This window comes from Scomber japonicus, chromosome 1 (assembly GCF_027409825.1).
Source record: "Scomber japonicus isolate fScoJap1 chromosome 1, fScoJap1.pri, whole genome shotgun sequence".
NCBI lineage: Eukaryota > Metazoa > Chordata > Actinopteri > Scombriformes > Scombridae > Scomber > Scomber japonicus.
In genome coordinates this window covers 583,099-610,003 of record NC_070578.1, presented here as the reverse complement: position 1 = coordinate 610,003, position 26,905 = coordinate 583,099, and the positions used below count along the sequence as shown (strand labels likewise).

Sequence of the window (26,905 nt, the reverse complement as noted above, 5' to 3'; positions counted from 1 at the left end):
TGGATTAAGCCGGGATGTTCTGGTTATCCTGGCTGAATTTAGCCGGTTGCATGAAATCAGAGGAGCATAAATTACCATGGAGATTTATTCTGTGCAGCTAGCCTGGTCCAGACCAGGCTAACAGCCAGGTTTAGTTAATCCTGTTGTTAATCCTGTTGCCTATATCCATACCTGTGTAAATAATGTTGTCCTATTTTTATTTTTATTTTTATTCAATGTGTGCCTTAATATGCAATACTTTGTATTTATTAACATGTAGCTACCTCTATTCTATTCTATTTATTATTCTATTGTATGTAAGCCGCGGGTCCAACAAATATTTTGTTATCCAGCATAATGACTAATAAAGACTCTCTTGACTCTTGAATAAAGTCAAATTGACTGATTGATAGCTGTAATGCCAATTTAGCCATGTTAAATCACATTAACAACAGTGGAAATAAAAAATGCCAGCGGTTCAAATGAACATGTAATAGTGTACTTTAAGTTTTCACTGCCTACTTTTCTCATTTTAAGGGTGCCCCTATTCTCTCACAAACCTCACACTCATGGACCAATACTAGTGACACTTTTCAACTTACAGTCTGGTAGTGTCACGTGGTGCACCGGCTAGAAGCAGAGAAGCTCTGTGCCGTATGTTGCCCAGAAGATAAGGTGACAACAGACATGCATGTGCATAACTTTTAACCCGTTTGCATTCACTCACAAGGCAGGGGGAGGATAAATAATTTTCCAGGATAACTTAATAATTTCATTTTCCATATGTTTTCCATGACTGGAAAATTGGTCAATAAGAACGCGTTTTCCAGGACGTGTGGGAACCCTGTTTTTTATTCAGTCAGCTGTCACTCCGGAAATAAATGTATTTTAGTCATTTCATGGTCTTCTGTATCCTGCCACATTTTTATTAGCCTGCATTAAAATACAGTGTCATTTGTTATTTTAATTGTAGCTAACGATTATAATTTTTCTAATTATACATGTCAGTCATTATTAGTATGTGGTTCATGATGCAGTCAGAGGTTTGATGAATATTACTGCAGGTTTTCAGATGATTAGAAACGGCTGATGAAGCAAAGGTGGATTCTTTCTTCACAATGGTATGCCCTTGTTTGGATGCTCTAATACTGAGAGGAGCTTTCTGTGCAGACTGCTGGGTCCCAACATTCAACACTGTGCAGCGCAGAGATGATGAAATCTGCATGAAGGCACTGTTTGCAGCTCTATCAGATTTGGTATGCTATTGAAATCACTGGCTCACATCAACACCTTCCTTGGCCACGCCCTCTATTGCGGCCCGCCACGTTATTTTATGTGACCTGTGAGAGCTTAAATGGCATGAATGTAGGGCTGCAACAAAAATCCATTATTAAGTGTTGGCTGTCACTAGCCAATGTGAGTCGCACATGTGCAGTCGGGTCTGCCAGGATTTGTGCATATGATTATAATTTTTTTTTTTTTTTTAATTTTATTATTTATTATTAAAAATAAAAATAAAATAAATTAATAAAATAAAATGAAATAAAACATTCTTCATCCAGATCTTCATCCAGATTTTATCAACCAACAACATAATATTTATCTTAACTGGATGACCTGATTTTCAAATAAATTTTAACCTAAGGTAGGACTTCTCATAGTATAGTAAACTATATATAATACTACATATATACTAATATTGTGGCAAACTCACGTGGAAGAAGGTGAAGTGAGACAGATTTCTGTTTTATACAACTCCTGTGTCCTTTACACCGCTTGACCATAGGAGGTGCTACAGAATTAACAACAACCATACATGATTACTGGCCAGAGGTAATAAAACACACCAGGAGACTACAGGAGACGGTGGCTACACTACTAATTACAGTTAACATCAAACTCAGCACTATGTATGGCCATATAACCTGGAAACTCACATAACACAATTAAATATGCACATAACATCACTAAAACATGGCTTTCCTTTCAAACATTAACAGTCCCATGAGCCTTTGAGCTCAAACCAGAGAACCAGCTCAAATTGTCCCAATCAGAGTGACCACTCCCCCCTCTGGTCGCTACAATATTTACAAAACTGAAAGGTAGTCTTATTGAATAATAATACAAAATCTTCTCAAACTATTTTATAAAACACAACAGATATACAGCAGAACTTTTTTTTCTTGTTTTTTTGTTGGCAGCTTAACAGGCTGCTTTGGGGGAGCACTTGTTGAGGGGATGGAGGGAGCTGGTGCAGGAGAATCAGTGCTTGCTGATGCTAAAGGTGCAGTATTGCTAGCTGCTGTGATTATTTAAAAAAACAGTAGAGAACTACAGCCTGGGGCGGGGCTTTACGTAGGGGTCCGTCCATAGACTGCATAACGGGTCTGTCAGACACAGGTCACTTGTCTTCAGGTTTTCACATGCAGTGGACGTGGACACTCATCTCTATGCTTGTAACGCTGCTGCTCCTTCAATGTCTAACCCACTCCGTGGCAGTGCTGAACCCTGACACAGGGCTGAGGGGTGTGTGCGGGCAGTGTTGGTAAAGTTCACGTTCTACATGAACTAGTTCAGTTCATAGTTCACACATTTTAAAATGAACTAGTTCAGTTCATAGTTCATAATTCCAAATTATGAACTAAGTTCACAGCTCCAAAAATTGAACTAGTTCAGTTCTTTTTTTCAATACGTTGCGAACTATACTCTTTTAAAATTGTTGCCACAGCCAGCAATTATTTCATTAGTTTAACACTGAAACTATGTGTCAGATTTCATCCAGTTTTGAATCCTTATCCAACCAGGATTTACATTAGCATCGAAGGGCCGTCCCCCGTTGTTATTTAAACTCCATTCAGTCCACACTTGTAGCAGTTGCAGCTTTCACCCCAACATTATATTCTCAAAAACATGAGGAAAAACTAGCTTGAATGTCATATGTATGCTAGTTTATATAAGCTAGTTTTATATATATGTGTATATATATATATATATATATACACACACACACACTCACATAAACACATACTTAGGAGTTTATATTCAATGATAAGTAGACCAAGAAAAAGAACAACACACTGACACTTCAATATATATATATATATATATATATATATATATATATATATATATATATATATATATATATATATATACATATACACACTCACACAAACACATACTTAGGAGTTTATATTATATATATTTACAAATATTATGGAAGCCAACACAGTAAGCAGGCTATTAATTAATGACATCAATAACCATTTACCCGATTTTTGTTATCTGTGACTGTGATTGTGGGAAAGTATGACTATTGTGGAATCCATGAGCGCATTTAAACATGAATCATTAACACAAAACTGGACGCTAAACAGAACGTGACATGGAATGAGAATATCATTTTTGTCATTGTGTGTACGTTGTCATTTGTAGTAAATTAAACATGAGCATTTAGTCCTTTTTGACATTTACTCGTGAATAAGAGATCTGTGGGTAATATATGTCCGTTTGGTAGTAGTTTATAGCGTCCTCTCCACATGCGCGTTCCCGCGACGAGGGGGTGCTTTTCACGGCAGGGGTGCTTAATACAGTACAACAGGCAGTGCGACACTGGCTGCCGTTGCCTTTGGTTGCCAGATCCACTCAAGTTGAGCTCTACTCAACTGTGGCGCTCTCGCACTTGTTAGAATCTGGCACAGACAAAGAAGCACACGCAACGGTTGGGCAACACTGCGGTGTGTTTTTTGCCTGAACCTTATTGAACGAAATTAAAAAAGAGTGAACGTGACGTTCACAGACACCAGAATGAACGCGTTCATAGTATCGTTCATCAGGCAGAAATACCGTTCGTTCATTCAAGTTCACCAAAATTATGAACAAGTTCATGCACAACACTGTGTGCGGGTGTGTGTGCGGGTGTGTGTCTGTGCTGCGCAGCCTGTGCTGAATACACGTCATAGACTATATATGATACACGCACAGCGGAGGGACAGAGAGATGAGAGGGAAGCTGACAGTGTAGGCTATCGTGTGTGTCCCTTTAAAATAAAAAATAAAATGTGCATTAGCGGATTTTTCCGCTAATGCACATTATTTTGTCAACTTGTAATGTATATTAATTTTGTGAGTATATTAAAATGTGCTTTCTCAACTTCCAAAATTTTGATTTGAGGGGGCAAGACATTTATTTAAGGGGGCTCTGCCCCCTCTTGCCCCTGCGTAGAGCCGGCCTTGCTTATTTCCCTTTTAACATATGTGTTGCACCCCTGGTACAAATAGCCTCGGCACCCTAGACGTATAACAACGTCAAAACATGGAGGACAAAAATGTCACAAATGAACATCATACTGCATTGAAGAAGGCTTTAAACTAGCGATTGAGACCATAAACACATTTTAAAAACGTTTACTGAGTTTAGAAATCAAGTGAGAAGTTGGTGACTTGTATAGAGATGGAAGTCCTTTTGACACCAAAATGGTCGCCCCCTGGTGGCCTTTTGCTAGAATGCAGTCCTAAGTTACTTCCGCGTTGGCCTCATTTCAGAGGACCGGAACTCCCCGCCTGGTGCAAATAGAACACCTTGCTATTTTTACCAGGGTACAAATAGCATCCACTTCTAATTGTACTAGGGTGCAAATAGTATTCATTGATATTTTCACCAGGGATGAGGGTTTCAGTGAAGCTAAATAGCCCCCAACCAGACTACCTCCAAACTTATGCATTACAAAATATGTCTGGGACCAGCTTCTACATAAAATATTAAGCATGTGACGAGTAGTTAACAACAAAGCTGCTACCAAAGATGGCACAGCAGAGGCTAATCTTAGCTTCCTATTAGATATCACCGCTCTGGCAAATGACAGGACAATCAAAGTCACGGCTGTTAACTAGACACCATTACAGGTAAACAGGAAAATGTTCAATGCTTAGGAGAAGCCTCAAGTGCTGAGGATATCATTGCCAATGTGTAATCAAGTATAATGGCCACAGAAACCAAGCTAGCTAACCTCACGGACAAGACGGATTACCAGGAGGTGCTATCCTGCAGAGACAACATCAAGATCTTCAGAGTGGAGGAAGGAATTTAGAGGAAGTATGTATTGAAACTTGGCTGCCTAAACTTCTACAACTGGGCAAGAAACTTTATACACCTGAGTTTAATATGAGGTTATACCCAGTGGTTAAAGTGGAATTTGACAGGTGTTGGTGTTGCAGTGCAGTAGAGAAAATGACGCAAATGATTACATGATAACACACTGTGGTGGGAAGATTCCAAGTGTTAATGAAGGTGGGGCCAGTAGAGGGTGATGTTGCGCTCTGATTTGTTGAGCATTTCGATGCTTTTGAGAGAGCCACACAGGCTGTAATTGAAAGCAGCATGCGAAAATGATCTGTAGTCCGCGGCGCTACTGTTACTGTTTGAATTGAATTATTTATTAATTTGACTAAGGTGGCAGAGCCCAGCTCCGGCCCACTTTAACCCCTGGTTATACCCCTTCCATCACTTTCAGAGACAGTCAAGACTGCCCTTTATAGTCCACAAACTAGTGAGCAGGTCATAGATGTAAGTAATTCCCTACAGAGTGGAAAAGCTCCCCGTCCTGACTGGTATGGCTCTAAGTTCTGTTAGGCATTCCAAGACTCTTTAAAAGGCCCTCTTCTAAATATGTACCTACCTGCTCTCTGCCCTCTACCTTGTAATCTGCAAATATTTGGCTAATTCTTCAGAAAGGTAAACCCTCTGATAAATTTAGCTCTTACCAACCCATTAGTCTAAAAAATGTAGCTAGCAGAACTCTCTCAGAAGATATTAGCAAAAAGTCAAAAGGTTTATCTACCGCTTTTAATCTGGCTTTATCAACAACAGTCTCTCTTACTAACATAAAAATACAAACAATAATCAGAGTCTTATTGTATCACTCAACACAGAGAAGGCCTTTGATTGTGTACAGTGGCCTTACCTGTTCACCATCATTCACCCAGGGCCAGTGCACTGGTAAATGATACAGTGTCATCTGAATTTATGTTGGAGAGATCCACCCATCAGAGCACTATCCATCCCTGCTCCATTTGCATTGGCAATTGAGCCACTGGCTGAACCCATTAGAAGCCATAATAAGATCTGATATATATAGGATAGTGTTACATGCTGCTTACGTTATGCTGTTTTGTTAAGCTGTGTTCACACAGGCAATGTTGCAGCTGCCAGCTCTGTCTTTCTACTTAAAATTTGACTTTGATAATGGCTATCAATAATAAAATGTTTCAAATAATTTCATTATAACTTTAATTCACATTTAGTTGAGACAGGATATTGCTCAATTGTAAAAATGAATAATAACATATGAGTTGAAAGCAGCTTTCTTTTTGACCGCACAGGCTGACATGAAAGTGTCACTTCCTGTCTGTGACATATTCTACAGGTGAAAGGTTTAATCTTGTAGGTATTTTGTCAATATGACTATCAATAGATCATTTTCACAGTTTGTTTTTGCTGAGAACAGCACGCATCCCACAGAAAAAAAGGCAAAAGCCTGACTCTCTAGAAGACGCACTACAGCAGCCCGGCGTGTGGTATGCAGCTCATATGAGCACATCAAGACAATTAAAGTAAAGGACATTATAACTCAACACAAATCTCAAAGGGTAGGTTTGCTGATGTTTGCAGTGTATGATAACATGGTGTTTTAGTTTGATACAAATCATGTCCACCACAGAGACGGTGAAATGAATGTCAGTGTGTGTGTGAATGTGTGTGCCTCACCATCATTAATAATAGCAGTCAGCATGTTGCTCTTCTTCTTGCTGGCATGTCGATCGTAGGACAGACACTGCAGGTCTCGGAAGCTCGGCACCCCCTTGGGGCATGGAGGACCTTCACAGGCCTTGTGCTCCACACTTGCCTTCTGGCAGTGTCGCCCACCAGGACCAGGCCTGTGCACACACACGCACACACATATGCACACACACAAACAAACACTTGAATATGATATAGATAGCATACTATTTTTATTTGAACCTGGGTTATGTAATAATTCAGTCCCTCTTTTTAAATAGTTTGTTTTTTGTTGTTACAGCTACCTGCCCTAAAAGACATCTTCACCTCCCGTTGCCTGAAGAAGACACACAATATCTTAAAAGATTCATTCCACCCTGCCCATCACCTGTTTGAACTGTTACCCTCCAGGAAACGCTAAAGGTCCATCAGAACACGCACCACATGTTTTATGAACAGTTTTTATCCCAAAGCCATCACCATAATGAACTCTGAACTGAAAGCAAACCCCTGGAACACATCACAACTTAATTTATTTTATTTATTTATTATTAAGTGCAATAATATCTATGAGCACTTTGTTATTTTAACATCCCATTTTTTCCGATCTGTTTACATTCTAGTCAATGTGTGTACTTCCACCGGCTGCTAACGGCTGCAGAACGGCTCCGTCATGGCTGCGGTATGGCTCCGGCAGTCCAGAGGCCTCCGAAGGACATATGCAGCAATTCAGCACAGAGCAGATCGTGCGGGACAGGAAGTCGAGCACAAATACAAAATAAAATATCCGGTTTTCAAAATAAAATACACTGTGTTCACAGCGGATCATACTTCCCAGCACTATACCTTGAAAACGTCATAATGGGCGGAGCCAGACCTGAAGTCGCGGTTTTGAGGCATCATTTCACCCCACTAACACCATGGATGAGGAGCTGTTAATTTTGAGGTGCAAAACCACCAAATAATTTATGACCCGTCACATCCTTTTGGTTTTGTGGTTATCTATATAGAAAGTACATCCCGCTATATCGCACGATTATCCGTGAATTCGGGAGATTTCGTGGGTCCTCCACCGGAGCCGCAACACAGACGGAGGCGGAGGGTGTTGACGGACTGCGGAGGACGGAGCCGGAATGCAGCGCAGCCGTAACGCAGCCGTTCTGGAGCGGATCCGGGGGAATTTAGGGGTTATGTAGGCTACTGCATAGGCACTGATGGTGGATTCCCTGTCCCATCTCGGATCAATACTCCATCTGGTTCACTTCAAATTTAGCAACATTACATGTGGGTTTCTTCAACTGTTGGGAGCAATTTAACAGCGTAGTAGAAGCCCAAACAAACAAACTGTTTAGAGAAAAATCTAAAGCTTTTTTGCATTGTAGTGTGGGACGATATATTGCAGGTGTAATTTCTCTCTCTCTCACACATATAAGCACACACACACACACACACACACACACACACACACACACACACACACACACACACACACACACATACACACACAGACAAACAACATACGGAGGGTTGTCACATTTCCTCTGTCTGAACTGGACTCCAGTACCGCAGGTCCTGCTGCACATGCTCCATTGGCTCCATGGACTCCAGTCACCGTCCACATGCTGAGGGATGGGAGTCTTACTGACACACTCACCTGCCCTGCACCACTGGCACACACACACAATTAATTAACACAAACAATTTAACAATGAATCACAGCCTACTCACTCATAGACATGTCTTAAAACACAGTGAGTGAATGTGATTGTCCTACCTTGTCTGCTCCACATTCTGTCCCGTCCAGAGGAGGATCCAGTTTGGTTTTACAGGAAGTATCCCCCTCTACTAAACACCACAGGCCAGCACACATCAAGTGCTGCAACACACACACATAAATACAAGAGAAACAGTCAAGATTCAAATATGAACATTGATGAGTCAAATTCCTTTAACACAGAAACAGAATCATATCATATGCATCTGTGTACTGCTCCCTGAATCACCTTTTGACCACAAAACCTCCAAAACAAAACAACTCACTTAATTGCAGTTGTTTTTATTTTGTCATCTTTTTAGTTGGTGTTAAGTTCCTGTCAATGAACTTAACACTTAATGTTGATTTTTTACATGGCACCTTAATAACAGGAAAAACAAGCATTATGTACTTTGAGCAGCTCAAAAGCTTTTCACGTGAAACAAATGTATACCTACTGATAACATAATAATGAGATAAAATGTTCTTTTATTATTTTTTCACATACCATAAAATGATTTTGGTATGATGAAGCCTGTCTGTTTCAAATAAAGGCCTCTCTGCAGATAAGGTAAAGTACGGCCTCAATCACAGTTTTACAGTAGGTCAGGTTTTGAACTGAACCAACCAACCAAATAGTAGAAGTGTTTCTGACCACTTCTTTCTGAATAACACCTCTTAGTTGCACTAAATGACAGGGTTAAGGCTCAGAATGCTGAGCTAAAGAAAAACAAAATGTACATGTTTTACATCATGTTAACCCTTGCTGCCTCCGCTGTAAACATACTATACACTTTACAAAGATCTACTGTATGTCTGCCAGTGTTGTGTTTGTCCCCCACAATGGCGTCTGTCAAAGAGTATATGAGTACAACATAATACGTCAACGTGGTGGCTGCCTGTGAGAAACTTATTATGAATGGACTTGGAGTCCTCTGTCTGCTGAACAGCTTCAGATACATTTATTTTAATGGGAAACTGTCTTTCAGGTTTTAATCCCTGCAAACATTTGTTATGGAGAGGAGGAGACCACTATGACCCCAGTAAAATCCTCCTGAATGAAGACCACTGAAGGAGTCCTAACCAGGAGAAGCTGGTTGTTTAACAATGAAGACAATAATTCCCATCATCCCACATCACACACCTTATGGCCCTGTGGTGTTTATGCTCAGGGTTCACATGAACACAGATTTCTAGGAATAGGAACTTAGTTAGATGTGATTGGAGGCTTAGAAACCTATTAAGTGGATCTTTGAGAGATCATGTTACACATAAAGTTCCATGCTCAAAATTAATATTGATTTACATATCTGACTCTGGGTGTGAGCCTTTGCAGGTTCCATGCCTGGATCCATATGATAAGTTGCCATAGTTATTTAATGATTGTCTACTTTGATATCATGACTGTCTGCAAACAATGTCCCATTTTTGAGGAGTTTAGTCTCCTACTTCAATAGGTTATATGAAATGACACAATTAATATGACAGCTTTGTCAATTTTAGACTCTCCAGTTCTTTGTCATTTTAGCCCTGTTAATACACTTGACACTTGTATAAACTTGACTACTACATGAAAGCTCTGTATAGATGTACTTGTTTAATCACCATGATTACAGATGTGGCCGAAATCATTGGTGCCCTTGCATTTCATTAAAATAATGCACCATTCATCCCTGAACAGTGCTGAAATTAAAAAATATTTTATTATCAATGCATACCTATGTTTGATTTTGAGTGGAACAAAACAATCTATCTATAGCGGGTAAAATAAGTATTGAACACGTCACTACGTCAGTAAATATATTTCTAAAGGTGCTATTGACATGAAATTTTCACCAGATGTTGGTTACAACCCATGCAATCCACACATCCAAAGTTCCATAAATTAAGTCATGTGTAATAATGTGAAATGACACATGAAGAAAGGGAGGTGCAAAAAGCCTATCTATCTATCTATCTATCTATCTATCCATCCATCCATCCATCCATCCATCCATCCATCCATCCATCCATCTATCCATCTATCTATCTAGCAAACTTTAACTTCACTTAAACTTCAAAATACAGTACAAGAATAAGAATACATTCTAGGCCTAATTAACAAAAGAACATAATTCATAGACAAAATGTGTTTATTTGTGTCCGTCAACAAAAACAAAGCATTATTGACTAAAAAATAGTTTATGACATGGCCAAAAGAGAGAGAAGGGAGAAAGGGGGAAAAGAAAGAGGTCTGCACTGGATAAAGAACGTGATGGACTACTTAACAACTGCTACGGACCATAAAGACCATTTGACGGCCCACTGAACAACTGGTTCAGTGAACAGCTAGCTAGCTATAGACCACTCACTACCTGGTCTGGACCACTAGTTGCAGTTCCCCTAGTGGTCTTTGTGGCTGCAGTAACTATTCTGCAGGAGTCCAACCTAATGTCGTCTCTCTCATAAGCTGCTGTTCAATCAAGGCTTTCTTTACTTTGTATGATCTTTGTTGAGTGTCAGAAAACTAGTGACTTTGATCAAGATTACACACATGATTACACACACTTGAGGACCATAGTTAACCTGAGGGTGTTACTAAGGAACTATAACCATATCAACTGATCAGTTCTACAATAAAGATGATGATTGACCAGCATTGGATATTGGCCTAATCTAGTACATTTAATAGTCTATCAGTCTAATGCTTTCTGTTTTTTGTTTTTAAATCAAACTGTTGTTTCTGATCACTTTAGCTTGTTCCTCTAAAAAGATGACAAGTGACACTGTATGAAACAAGGAAGAGATCAAAGAGGAGTAAGAGAGTAAATCAGTTATCCAGTAGCAGTAGGTTCTTGTCAGTTTTAAATTCATGAATTAAAGGAATTGAAAATCTACACAGAGTAAGGGCAGAGACTTAAATTAGAGACTTTAGAAAATAAATGAATAACCTATTTTCTTTATTACATAATACACTTCTGCAGAGTTATCTTAGCACACTGTTACCGTTTATTGTCTATTGTCTATTGTCTTGTTAGTCAGACTGTTTTTAAAGCATTATTTGATTGGAATGTATTCCTTTTCTTTCTCTTTTATTTATGTAATTAATTTCTGAACTTTCAATAAATAAATATATACTGTATGATATAGGTATATATATTAGTTAATTATTTGAATTAATTAACTGATAAAAAAAAAAAAAAAAAAAACCCACAAAAAAAACCCATATGAAGACAAATGGAGTGTGTTTGTACCTCCATGTCATTGCAGAAGGTAGCATTGGTTCCAAACAGTATCTGGCACTGTTCGTCCACACTGTAGTGCATGCCTGGCAGCTTGGGTGGCAGGCGTACCTGATACCGGCTCCTTGGGTCTGTGTGCAGCAGACAGGCGCTGGCTTTGGACCTGTTTAAAATACACACGAGAGAACATCAAAAAGCAGCATTATCCCCTTTAAACACCTATTAAAGTATTCCGTTGTGGAGCTCAGGGCAGAACTGTGCTGTCATCTATCACTGATGACAGCACAGTTCAGTAATTCACCGGTAATTCATTAGTGTTTATCACTTCTGTTTATATTTCATCAACATTAAACAGCTTTTCTGGTACCTTGTGTGTCTCAGGTTCCACTTCATGCTGGTTATTGTACAGTTTTTCTGCTTTTTCTGAAAAGTGAGTAAACTATCATTGACAAACAATTCTGAAAAAAACTCCAGATTATGTTCACTGAGGTTCTTAAAATACTTTGTTTTATAATAACAACACATGGCAGCTATAACACCTAGGTTAAGAGATTAGGGAAATTTTGAGATTAAAGTTCATAAAAAGGGAAAGTCTGTGATGGGACCTTTTACCTGCAAAAAGGTCACATGCACCACACACCCATCCACCAGCGTGCCTAACTACATATAATACACTGGTACTGGCTGTTGCATGAAATGAGTGAGGTGTAGAATCATCCAGTAATTCCAAGAGAATATTGGTTGTTAGGAGTTACGAATTCCTTTTAGACAAGAAAGACTTCTGTTAAAATCACAATGGTATTTTAATTCAGTCTGAACAGTTACTCTGCACTACTTTCAACACAGCAAACATCTGAATTGAACATTCTCAAATCTTTCTATTAAAGTAAGGAAACTCTGTATGTATGTGGATATGTACGTCCTTTGTGTGTCTCTTGTTCATCTGATCAATGCCACACTTGGCAGATATATGGTTAGAGACCTAAGTGAATGCAGTGTCTAATTTGGTGCAACTTGGAATTTAATACACCTTGAATAAATCAGCAATGAACAAGATGCTCCAGTCTGTGCAGGGGTTGAGTAGAGCTTTAGGGTTTTGCCAACTGACTCCAGCATGTCAGGAAGAGACCAGAGACTACGTATGACCATAGACTGTATAAAAGAAATAGATGTAACATCCGTGACGTCACCCATTGGTTTGTGGACTGCTGCTCGGAAGCCAATAGTTTCTAATCTAGGCAGCGCCATCTTGAAAATTTCAGGTGCATGCTGGGAAAAATAAAAACACGGATTCTACTTATATGGGCATGATGCGGAGTCATGGGCAGAGCGGGGAGGTTGCGATTGGTTGCCAGGGCTGGATCTCGAGGACATTGGTCAATCAACCTGTCAATCACGATGTAGCCACGCCCTAATGCATACCCTGCTTTATCGTCACATATAAAATCAGGGAGGCCAAAATTTCACAAATGAACATCATACTGCATTGAAGAAGGCTTTAAACTAGCGATTGAGACCATAAACAGATTTTGAAAACGTTTACTGAGGTTAGAAATCAAGTGAGAAGTTGGTGAATTCTCCATTGACTTGTATAGAGACGGTCGCCCCCTGGTGGCCTTTTGATAGAATGCAGCTCTAAGTTACTTCCGTTGTCGGCCTCAGAGGACCAGAACTCCCCGCCTGGGTATGACACAAGTCAGAGAGTACAAGTGTTTTAAAAAAATGCAAACAGAACTTATTATCAAGAATGATCACTCTTAATCCATATAGAGACAGAAAGTGTAGCATTAGCAGCACATTTAGCAGATCAACAGTAGGCATTCCAGTGTATGGTTAGGTGTAGGTCACCCACATTTTGGAAGTGCTCAGAGTCCAATACACAATAGGCCTGATTTACTAAAGGTTTGTGTGTGTAAAAAGTGTGCAAAAAATTGTGCAAACTGATCTACTAATGCAGCACACTGAGGTTTGCGTCTTCCAACTGTGTAAGATAATACACACTGTCCATTTGGTATGTTTGTCATAATGAATATGTAATATGAGACGTTTTAACCCTTTAACCCCAGTGTGCAAAATACAGGGAGGAGAAAATGCTGCTGTACACTGCACTCAGATGACTGCTGTTACTGTAGAGAGGAGGAAACGGAGGCACAATGACAGAATACACAGAGAACTGATTTTTAATATTTTTGGAGTGGAATATTTTGGGTTTTACTAACAGCATCGAATTTGTCACAAATACTCTCCCATATTGCATTTTTTTCTAGTAATATTTTTTGCTATATCTCAATATGTTTGGTAAGCTCTTCCACTAGAATCTCTTATTCCATGGGATCACATTTCATTTTGTGCTTGCAGCTTTCTGCTTGCCCAAACTCTGTTAAGACACAAAACCCTCATTTAAATACTGCTGTCTCCACCCTGTTGCACCTGTTTTCATTTACACAGTTATTCTGAGTAGATCACCCACAAAACACATGCTAACTATATGTGTAACCTGCTGCACTGCACATGCAACTTAGTACTCTTTATATTTGGGATCTTTGTAAATCAGGCCCAATGGCTGCAGTTATGCATATAAAAGGAAGCAAATACTACAGGCAATTCAAAACCAGTTTGTCTTATATTATATACAGACAAAGCAGAGAATGAATGAAAAAAACTAAATAAAAACAATTCCCTTCTCAAGTACAGAGGTTTGAAGAAGTAAAAACCAAAGAGCTGCAGAGGAGGTGGTGAAGTCAGCATCATTTATATGGATACATGGTATTGGTGTTTGGTGTTCTCAGAGAACTTGGGTGTGACTTTTTTGTGAGAGAAATTGTGCTTCCAATTTTTGTTTTTGTGGGTTTGGTATCAGTGAGTTGGCTTTGTGTAGCTACACAAAGGCATTTTGCTTTCTCTCATACTTCTACTGCTTCACAGCCCCATTCAAGTCTGATACATCACACTCAGCCTGTCAGTAAACATGCATCAATGCTATTCAGCTAAGATGCTGAACTCATGAAGAACACATTTGAATTGTAATCATTCAGCAAGTTACTGTCTGGGAGTGAAGGGCCACATTCATCAATGTAACACAGGTTTTTAGCATGAATCCTGATGTTGCATTCTCCCTGTTGGAAATTGGTGTTTTTTAGAGTTTGTCAGATTGTGAGGCTCTGAGCTTTTTTCACTTTCAGTCCTCAGTCAGTCAGGTGTAATGTAAAGCTACTATCTGTATCTGGTTGTCACAATATCTGAGCTCCTTGTCATACTGTACATTCTCCTAGTGTTTGAAACTACTGTATACTGGAGGGATACATAGCATTCTTTTAAAATATATTGTTGTTGCTGATGGTGGTAAGATGTGGTGACTGTGAAGCATATCATTTAAATTATTTTCATACTCTGCCAACCATTCAATGAGCCCTTGTGTCCTGTATGTAAGCCTTTGTGTTTGTTATGGTTGTCCATTCATTTGTTTAGGTTTTTCCTTTGATTTGTAACAAGGGATGCTTGATATTGACTTTTCTGCCGATATCCGATATTCTGATATTGTCCAACTCTTAATCTCCAATACCGATATCACCCGATACTGATATATGCAGGATTTTACACTAAAACTGTTAGGTAACAACATAACATATCTCTTAGTAGGCCCAGATAGGACCATAGACTGTATAAAAGGACCCACCGGACTCTGACGGTGACGTTACAGAGGCGACTCACCGAAAACATGGGTCTGTTAGCAACCGCATACTTTCCTACTACTCGTACTAACTCTTACGTCATTTGAAGCAATGACGTGGGGTCAGGGTAGGCAGGGTAGGCAGTGTCTACCCTGGCCAAAGGCCAAAAATACAAGACAAAGTGACATTTAATTAAAATTGTTTACAGACGCAATTGTCACAATTTGTCATTTATTTGCATACTTTCATGATAATTTTGCCCCAAATTTCATTTTAAAAGTCATTGAATCTATGATGGAACAGCCGCGCAGCTTGCCTATATCGAAATGAATGGTGAAAGCTCTGCTTTTCGTCTTCATTACTTTCAACGGTGGGAATATTCGAGGTGGCGCATGCGTATTGGGTGGTTTAATCAAACGTCTATGGCCCGGGAAAAGCACTGCTTATTGAAGGAGCGGGAGCCAATCAGGGCGGAGAAAATGTGAAATTGTTACAGATATTGTTATCAGATATGTCAGATATTTACGTCAGAAATTTCCGAGTCTGACATTATGTCCACTATTGAGCGTTTGAAAAACTTCAGCAGGCTGGATTACCAGCAGAAGATGCTTATCAACCAGCAAGGCAGGTGTACACCTCCTCTCCGTGACCTTCAGCAGCGTAAGGGACCGAAAATCGTCCGGTCATTTCGACCGGAGTGGTACTCTCGTAAAAAGAGTGACTGTGTGGATGTGAAGCTAGCAGCAAACTTTCCTGGTCTTCTCTTCCTAAAAGAGAGGGATAACGTGTGGGTAGGTCCTGGCTACAGTGATTTAAACAACTTGCCTACAGCTATAACTATAGCATGAGCTATCGAGTGCCCATATTCAACACCAAATTGTGCTCAAAACCAGAAAATGCACTCCGCTCAGCCGCTCTTTAAACGAGGCTAATCGACTGCAAGTCTCCGTGCACAACGTCAAGGTGCGGGAAAACCGAGTGATCCTCAAGGACTCAATACGTGCTACGTATATCTCAGCTAAGCAGGAGCTAGCATTTCGGAGGACTGACAGTGAGGGCTCCAGTAACCGGGATCACTCCAGCAGAGCCTGCCACGCTGAGGAATCATCTCAAGTTAATCTACACTGGTTTTTCATCTCACTCTTTTAATACTAATAGTTGATAATCCAATCAGTTTCATAGTTCATAAGCCTGTATATACTGTTCATTTTTACAAATCTATACAAAGCCTGCAGCATATATTGTTTTATTTTTTATTTTCACAAATCTATACAAAGCCCACAAGCACAAGGGCATTTTTGTTCACATTTACAAATCTAGGTAAAGTCTGCATTACTTACAATGATGTAGTTTAAATGAAGTGTTTTATCTGTAGTTAAGGCTGGCATTCATGATGTATGTTTAGTATTTTCTGAAATAGGCCTGTTTGTTTCCTCAAAGATGTGGAGGGAAAATGGTTTAAATTTTCAAAGTTATATTTTCTACTGACTTTTTTATATTTATGATACGTTGCACACATTCAACAAATTGCAGTTAAAACTTCTAAATAAATGCACTCTGATCAACCTAGTGTTACACATTTGCATCCATATGTTGTCTTTGGCTGTACACTTTACAATGATGAAGATTAATGGAAGTGTTTTAGCTGCAATGAAGGTTTCCATTCATGTTATTTTAGTATTTTATTTTTTATTTAGAGTCACTTTGGCTGAATGTTGATTTCTGAAATAGCTCTGTGGTTTTTTGTTTTTGTTTATTTCTGTCAGTTTTGCACTTATATTAATTGCTCATATGTACATCATACAAATCTTTTGTTGTCTATTTATGTAGGCAAATTAATCATTATTTGATATATATTTCAATTCAATTTCTCATATTTTCAACAAATGACACTGTGTTGTTAATTTCTACCTTGTAATAACACCAAGATTTTATTGTATTATAATTGTATTCTCAGCTTTTGTGACTTTCACAGTGGTATAAGCTTTCATAATAACTAAACCAGACAAACAAACTCTCACATGTGTAATTTACACCAGCATGGCCCTTTATTTCAGATATTTAAAGCAGCTGATTGAGCTTACTGATACTGGGTACAACATTTTATGTATATTAGGGTGGGGTTTAGATTTTTGAATGCCCACTGCCTACCCAGCCACTGACCTCACCGCACGTCACTGATTTGAAGTGTGTAGTGTGTTTCGACGGCTTAGTATCAAGAGCTGACTACTCACACTGAAATTACCCAAGATGCAACACAACTTCTGAAAAAAACCCAAAATACAAACGTCACAGATCACCACCTTGGTGGTTTCAAGTTAGCTACAGCGAGAGTATGTTTGCTTCCTGTTTTCAAAATAAAAGCAGCAATTCTATCGTTATGGTTTTCTTAATAATAAAAAGTAATGGGTGTTTTATTTTGTGAAAATGACAGGAAGTGCGTTACTCGCTACGGTTAACTCAGAATTCGCAGGAATGAAATTGTAAACAGGTGCTATTTGGACAAATTAGCGTGTGCTCGTGCCACGGTTAGCAACTCACGAGTCTAGCGTGTTGTTATACATCATCAAGCGCGCGCCGGTAAACGTCAGATGCTGCGTTCATGCAGGCTCAGAAATGCTGAAGCCAACAGAACAAACATGGGTTATAAAAACCTGATACCAATACTTACCGATGTTACATTTCTAAGTAAATATCAGCCGATAATATACATCCCTATGTCATCCATATGTAAGTTTTTGCTGAGAGTGGGTCCAGAGAATCTGAAAATCTTAATTCAATTAAATTCTTAATGTTATTTCTTTCTGTGCACTAATTTAATACTAATATACAACTGATATATCTGTTGGTTTGTTATTTTTACAAAAATGGAATTGGAAAAAGTTAAATATGGATGGATGTATGCAATGAATGCTTGTGATAGAGTGCTGGGATGTGTAATGAACATATATATTTATGACAGAATGAATGTTTTGGTAGGTTGACATGGTGATGTGGTGAGGGTGATATGAGGCGAATTATGTGAATGCTATGATGGAGGGTTAGGAGGTGGTAAGGAGCTATATTATGGCATGTATAGGATCATCCGGTATCAGTCTGTGTTTATTCCACCACTGTCTTTTTACCTGATGTACGTTTGTACTGCATGTTGTTTTTATTGTATGTCATTTATATGCTGCAACTTTTCCCTATCTCCGAGACAAATTTCTCCCTGGTGGAGACCAATAAAGTAACCTAACCTAACCTAACCTAAATAAGCCACTTAATGAAATGAGACACTAATATGCTGCATCGGATGCATTTCCTTATTCTCATCTGGAGTTTGTCCTGTGCTGGAGGTAAATATTAGTTAATCTGGAGGCTGATGGATCTCAGTGGTGTACTGAGTAGGGGTGTCACTCTGCTCACGAGACGAGATGAGACACGATATTTGCTTCACGAGATCGAGACGAGACAAGATTTTAACTATACCTTTAAGAAAACTTCAATGAGGAAATACATGATTGTTCTTTTATTTGAAATTCACAAAATGGAAATTGAATTGAAATGTTTTAACTAATCATCTTGTAATGAATCACTTCAGTTCTACTTTCTAAATATATAATTATCATATGCAGTATGCAGCACTGTAAAAGGTTTATAGATATTTTATAGATGGATCATTTTGGTATTTATGGAAATAACAACCATAAATACAAAAGTTAGATACAATCACAAATACTAAAAAGTAAATTATAAAGAATAGAAACTATTCTAGTATATAAACATAAATGAAATAAAGAATCCAATTATCACAAATGATATTATATTGCTAATAAAAAAACACAGAAATAATAGTAAATTGCACAAATGCTGTATCACATAAATACACAAGTAGAACAATATATAAATTGTGTTATAATTTGTTAGTGTGACTCATTTTACTTTTGGCATCATTAGGCTTCCATAGATACGCTAGATTCCTCCGCTCCTCCTACTGCAGGCTCTCAGTGTAGAGACCTGCGGCCAACTTACTGCTGCTCCTCTCCTCATCTCATCTCATACATTTGACTGAGATCTTCTCAACAGGTAGAAACTGCAACAAGGTTAATGATCCACACGTGACATTATAAAAAGAAGACATAATGAGCGAATGAGCGATAGAAAACCGTTTTTTTTTTTTTTTTTTTTTGGTGCGCCCCTTAATTATAGCTTCACGAGACGAAAACGCGACGATATTTCTCGTTTAAGTGAATTTTGTCTCGTACCACGAGATCCTGTCAAACCCCTAGTACTGAGTGGTAATATTTTTATTACCTCCACCTTTTTATTAACTGTAAAACTAGGGCCCAGAGTGTGTAAACTGAAGGTTAAAATTCACAAATATCTGAACACATGATTTGACATCATTTGGATGGAAGATGCATTTGCTCATCTCAGGTTACACAATGTCCTGAATGTATTTCCAAACACCACTGCCCACAACGGGAGGTGAAGCAGAGACCAACAGTGAAACCATTGTTCATTACAGCATAGGGGTAAAAACCATCATCATGATAAATCTCAACAGTAGCCTGCATTCAGCTCTCTCACCTGAGGAAGTTTTCCAGGTCATCGCGGCTGCAGGAGGACCAGGACAGGTCGCTTGGGTTTCTTCCTTTCACCCATTCACCAGACATGATGTGGGAGTGTCCTGTGCAGGTAGCATGGTCATCATCATGGCTCATTCCCATGCTGAGGGAAAGAGATTGATACATGAATACTTTGTACCAAAAAGCAGAAGAGCTGGTTCTGTGACATACTAAAAAACATACATAGTACAACATAGTGTAACAGTAATACAACATAGAGGAATTATTTGTGTTTGAAGGTATGCTAAAATATGATGGGTAAAGCATTTTATTCTAGCCATATTTATACTGCTAGTGTAAAGTAAGAATAAATATGTGTTCTGAGTTTGACATACCACAGAAAAGTGTGTTGTTAACCACCCTGCCAAATTTGAATGATTAAAAAAATCGCCAAATATATGAAATTAGGCTTCAAAGTTGTATAAAAATCAGCCTCTTTCTCTGCTACCAAATGCTGTGGGAGTGCCTGCTGAAACCCCGCCCCCTACCAAGTGTCACCTGTCAATCACAGTCACCACCTCTACCAGAAACATGGACGCTACATCTGAGAGCTAACTCAGCTGCTAACTCGATGGCTAACTCAGCTGCTAACTCGGTGGCTAACTCAGCTGCTAACTCTGTGGCTAACTCAGCTAACTGGCTAACTGCAGGCTGTAGTAATAGTAGTGTGTGCTGAATGTATTTATACCTCTACAGCAGCAGGGGCGGGTTTATTCAGACCCGACCACTAAATCCTGAACACAGAAATGTTGAAACACAGTTTGTGAAGCCTAGCTCCACAATTCAAATCTAAATGGTTGAAATGCTTTTTACACCTTTTTTAGAAATACATTTATGATCTATTTAATGTGTTTAGAAGAAAATGTCTGAATTCACTTTACATGGTCTTTAAGTTTTGCTGGCTTCAGCATTCAGCTACAGTACATGCCAGGTGTAATTTTGAGATTGTCCCTCAAGATTGATTGATTTACAGTAAATATTCATATTTCTCATTAAATATCAAACAGTGATTCATAAATGCATTGATTTTTACTATGTACTGAGTCCATTGAAAAATGCATCAATTATTAGTGTATATGCAAGTGGTTAATAAAGGTATTTCAAGCTTGAGTACATTTTTAAGGAGCAAGCGTCATGTATGCACTACTGATTTTTTATATTATATATATATATATATATATATATATATATATATATATACATATATATATATATATATATATCAGCAAATCTATTATTTTTCTCTAACTCTAACTCTTCTTATGTTTAGTATTACTTGCCAATGTTCACTTGTTACATCTAAAGACTAATGCAGCTTGGTGTATACGTACTGTGTTAATATACCTGAAATAATTACATTTGTTTATTGTACACAAATGTTGACTTTGAACATGGAACAGCAAGAGTTTGTTTGATGTTCCAGCTTAGTGTTGTTTATGTTGCCATTCAAATCTGACATGGGTATCATATGAAGTGGAAGCTAAGCAGCATACAGTATGTTCAAACACCTCTGGTTGAACCTTTGTAGTGACACCATTTTTCTGGTTATTATTACCAACACATTATTGTCAGCAGGGTTATGTTTTTTCAATCTTTTTTTCTATATAGAGTGATAGTCACAATCACAGTTTTACATTAAAATATTTTAACGTAACTGCCCTTTTTCATATAAGATTAATTGACTAGTAAATGGGAAGGGGTTAAACATCACTTCCTCTATTTCTTCCTGTTTTAGTCCCCCATCATTTAGTAAACTAAATATCTTTGGGTTGTAAACTGTTGGTCGGAACAAACGAGAGAAACTGATCAACATTTTTCACAATGTTTTGACACTTTATAGACCAAACAACTAATCAATTAATATTTTAAAATAATTGTTATTTGCAGCCCTAGTAAAAGTTACCATTACCTTAAAGTCAGGTACCCTTCATCATCATGACTAATAACCATGAGCTTAAGGTTAGGGGACAACAGTAGTTTAGTTTTAGTCTTTAAAAACTGTTCTGACTGGTGGCTGTAAATTGGACACTCGTGGTTGGAAACAGGCAATGAACAACAGTCTCTTTTAATAATGTCAACTGTTGAGTTATGGCCTCCATCCAACCAACCCATCACTTCTGACTGAAGACAATAATATGTCATCTTGATCAGCATTACAGCTCATTATGGACACAAACAAGCTCATTTTGAGCAGAAAAATAATTTTTATACACAATGTGTGTCTAACTGGACGAAACATTATATGCCAACATAAGCCTATGTGATTATCTGTACAAATAGGTACAGTATAGCTACTCTTAAACATTTAAATTCATTGTGAAAGCAAGAAGAAATACATGTACTGTAACACTGTTGTGAAAATCCTGATTTCCATTTGAGGATTGTGCCAGGTAGATGGAGAAAAACTGTAAAGCCATCGATGCACTGCATTACACACACTTACAACATAATATAAAAGCAGCAGAGTGTAATGGATTCTCTTCAACCAGCAGCACATCTAACAGTAACACACCTGGAACATATTGATGGAGAAAGTGAGAGCCTGAGGGAAGCTCTGACAGGAAGCATCTCTTACCCACAGTGCATATGCACACACAATGTATTGCATGGCTGTGTGACAGAAACACAGAAAGGAATAGAAGAAAGAGTATGTGTGTTCAAACAGGGAGGACTTCAGTTGGGAACAGCTACTGTGTGTGTGTTTCCTCCAAAAGCCATGACCTACATTTGCAAATTAAAAACAACAACCTAGTCTGAAGTCCAGGCGCAGACTCAGACACTAAGAAATCACAAGTGCACTCTTCTGCATTGGTTGAAATGAAAGCAATATAAAATTACATTTCAGGACTGTAGCTCCACATTATGTAATAACGGTGCATTATGTAATAATGTAATACATTTTCATCTCATTGAGTAATAATGACGTATTTTATAATAATCTGCCACAGTTTGTAATAAAATTCTTGAACGCAATATGTAATAAACTTTGCTGCATTTTGTAATAAGTTGTTACATATTGCATCAGTTATTACAAAATGCAGGTTTTGCACTTTTTTATGAAGAAAATGTAATAATTTGATGCATTATGTAATAAATCACCGAAAATGGATGTATTAATCAGGAAAAACATTATACCATCAGAACAACACTGACTTTAAGCATAGCAGCATGAATCATAAAGAGGATGTTTCATTGGTCAAATCTAAATCAAATGTTATGCAAATATTATACGTGATAGAAAGCAGACTCTAAAATGCTTGGATCCATAGCAGCAATGTAGTTATAGTTAGACATGGGAATGACCTGTTCCTATAATTCATTTGACGTTTAACATTGAAGCCATCGTCTTAGAAACTTTTTAAAACCAATCTGGCACCTGCTAGTTTAATTTATTATTGCTAATCAGATCATTGTTAGCTTAAAAGTTTGGTCTTTTATCTGTTAGCATTTCATATTAGTTGCAAAATGTTTGGATCTCCCCCTGGTGGCTGGCTGTATTACATGCATACATTCTGCAAGGGCTCGAAATTACAGTAACACCTGCCAAGTGCCAACCCGCCAAAAATGTAAAATGTACTTTGGCAGGTATCAGTGAAAATTTACCGGCCAGTTTGGCTGGTGATGCATGAGGCAAATCCTCTCGGTTATTTGCCCTGTCAGGACTATTCCCACTTTTCCCTTTGTTTATGTTTGTGTGCTTGCTTCCAATCTGTCTAATAATAAGAATCTACCAGCCATGTTGGTGGGTGATCCAAAGAGTTAGCCTAATTTACAGCTCTCCATTCTACCACTGCTATGTTGGCAAGACATGAGTCAAACTAAATAGTAACGTATAATGCTAGTCCAATTCAGGATTTTTAATTTTAAATGTTAAACATATAATTGTGACTACAGACAAAGGGCAACATTTGTTTATTACATAACGCACCAAATATTTATATTTTCATCATAACATTTTTGAAAAAACAACAATTGCAATTGGTCTTTTGTCTGCTTTCTATCACGTATAATATTTGCATAACATAATCCAGATTGCATGTGTGTATATCTTCCAACATTTCAGTGCACCGGTAATGTTCATGTCAATAACACTCATTAAGTGCAGTTTTTGTCTCTATGAACTTTCAGACACATTCTCTATTATAATGAATACAGTTATATTTGATTTAGATTTGACCAATGAAACATCCTCTTTATGATTCATGCTGCTATGCTTAAAGTCAGTGTTAGTGATGGGAACGGCAGTTCTTTTTACTGTACTGAATCTTTAGAATCCGTTCATTAAAATGATTCGTTCAAAAGATTCGTTCACCGAATCGTTCAGTGCTCTCCAACTCCCTGAACTGATAAACAGCCAAATAATCCGTCATTCAGTTCATGATTCAGCCCTGAGGTTCACGTTCACTTACTGAGGGACGATGCGTTCAAGGACTATATTATACAATCATTCGCGGGAGACGCAGCGCTGCTTATACATGCACTAAAAATATTACACAGTGAAAGTGTCCTCTGTGCACAGTAAAATAACATAACATGATGCTACACTGATGTTAGCAACACAGCGCTAATGTTAGCAGTACATTTACTGAACGTGAATCAACTCCTCAGCCCTCAATGCCCTGAGTCAGTGAGTGATTGACACAACGCCACTTTCAGCAGTTTGCGAACGATTCATTGAACGACATGCTGAGGACGTGAATCTTGTTCACATACTGTGCTGAAAGTGGGCTGAATCATGAACTGAATGACGGCGAATCACGTTCGCGAACGAATCATTGAACGACATGCCCTGCACTGGTGACTCTCACTCACTCTTCTGTCTCCTCTCCTCTCATTACTTTATGTGTGCCTAAGTCCATTACGATAATGGGGATGGGGGCGTGTGTGTGTTTGTTTTCGTTAGCCGTTAGCTTGGAGAAATTGATGCTATTGGCATGAAAGCGTATCCCCGCGAAGGGGAAACAGAATCACTCAGAGTCAGTCAAAGTGTTGTCGTTCACTGAGTGATTCGTTCGCAGTGAACGAGTGAGCAGGCAGTCGCGGCAGTTCCACTCCCGACCGGCAGCCATGCTCGCGGCTGAGCTCAACTGAACTGAACTGAGAAAGGAACGAATCAGTTCATGAAGTGATTCAGTTCACTTCGTTCACTCAAAAGATTTGTTCGCGAACGACACAACACTAGTCAGTGTTGTTCTGATGGTATAATGTTTTTCCTGATTAATACATCCATTTTTGGTGATTTATTACATAATGCACCAAATTATTACATTTTCTTCATAAAAAAGTGCAACACCTGCATTTTGTAATAACTGATGCAATATGTAACAACTTATTACAAAATGCAGCAAAGTTTATTACATATTGCGCTCAAGAATTAATATTACAAAATGTGGCAGATTATTATAAAATACGTCATTATTACATAATGAGATGAAAATGTATTACATTATTACATAATGCACCGTTATTACATAATGTGGAGCTACAAAGACTCTTACTTGTCCTGATCCACTGCAGAGCAGAGTGCTCTGCCTTCAAAGCAGGGGGAATAGATCAGTGTCTGACAGCTGTCCAACTGGGCCAGACCCAATCAAGCTGGTCCAGACAGGAAAGGTTTGGGTTTTTTCAAGTCTGTCTTGATAAAGTAGTGATATGTCAATAAGTGGGTGGACGTGAGGCTTGATCATTGTAACAATTCCTTCTCTCCACACTGACCCTGACACTACTCTCTTGGAACATGACTACAATGTAAAGAAATGAATGCCAAAATCCATAGATCTCATTCTGTCCCAATATGCTTTCCAAAGTTCATCTGACAATAAAATGAAGCTTCAGAAATCTCAGTTCGCTAAATTAAGTCAATATATTCCCGAACTTACAGCCTGTTTAGTATAAATTCCTTCTTTTTGTGCCTGCAGACAGCAGAAGCTCCTCATGATCTGTGGCAGACACATTCTGGTGGTGGTGGCATGTAAGTCTGTTGATGTTATCTGGCTTTTAAATACTTAAAAACTTTGAATGCACCTATAAGCTGGTTGGTAACTGCAATAAAAACCCAAATAGGAAGAAAGGGCCTGACATGGAATATGGTTTAGTCTGTCTTTATCTGGTGTGTTTGAAAGAAACAAGCAATGGAAAAAATATCCTCCAGGAATTTCCTTTGAAAGATCATGAAGTAGTGAGTTGTGGATAATAGCTGTCAAAATGGGCATAAATACACTGCAGTTTAATAGAATATGGGTTGTAAGAAAATGCTGCCATTTGTGCTGACAACAGCTGATGAGGGGCTAAGTGTACAAAAATACAAAGTATGCATTTCACTCTGTAGCAGCTATAACTGAGGAATATACCAACCCAACTGCTGAAGCATCATCAACTAAACTTTGGAAAACATATTTGCACAGAATGAGCTCTGTAGATTTTGGCCTCCAATGTTCTCTTCAGTGTAGTCACATTGCGAGAAAATAGCTCCAGGGTCAGCATGGAAAGCAGAAACTGTTGCAGCAATCAAGACCCATTTCCAGTGCATCAGTATTATATTAAGACCTGAACCTATTCTTTAAGTCCTCCATTAATCATATAATGTATACTCTGATATCATTATATGGCTGTGTTTGTCTGAAACACTGACAAAAAGCACTGAAGAAGGAACATCACCATGTCTATAGGAAAATGAATGAATCAAAATATGTCATGTGGCTAGGAGTGTAACCAAATACAGCATTTTCAGTGCCACATCAATCCCTTCATTTCTCAAAATCAGTTTCTTTTGCATCACTACAAGTAACAATGATTGGTCAGATGTGTCTGGGGCATGACCAAGAACATAAACACAGAAAGAAAGTCCACTGGCCAAATATGATTCACTACATTGCACTTGTACAAGTCTGACCT

The 26,905-nt window shown here is 38.4% G+C and overlaps 1 protein-coding gene across 1 annotated transcript in view; it reads right to left on the bottom strand.

The window, feature by feature from the left end:
• The window catches only part of adamts17 (ADAM metallopeptidase with thrombospondin type 1 motif, 17), a 160,401-nt gene that overhangs the window by 44,486 nt on the left and 89,010 nt on the right, over positions 1 to 26,905 (bottom strand). Inside the window, exons 9-13 of the mRNA XM_053324532.1 lie at positions 19,974 to 20,114; positions 11,743 to 11,893; positions 8,531 to 8,632; positions 8,278 to 8,423; positions 6,745 to 6,914 (exon numbers count right to left, since the gene is read on the bottom strand). Coding sequence (XP_053180507.1) covers positions 6,745 to 6,914; positions 8,278 to 8,423; positions 8,531 to 8,632; positions 11,743 to 11,893; positions 19,974 to 20,114 — 710 coding nt within the window. The remainder of the gene's footprint in view (positions 1 to 6,744; positions 6,915 to 8,277; positions 8,424 to 8,530; positions 8,633 to 11,742; positions 11,894 to 19,973; positions 20,115 to 26,905) is intronic.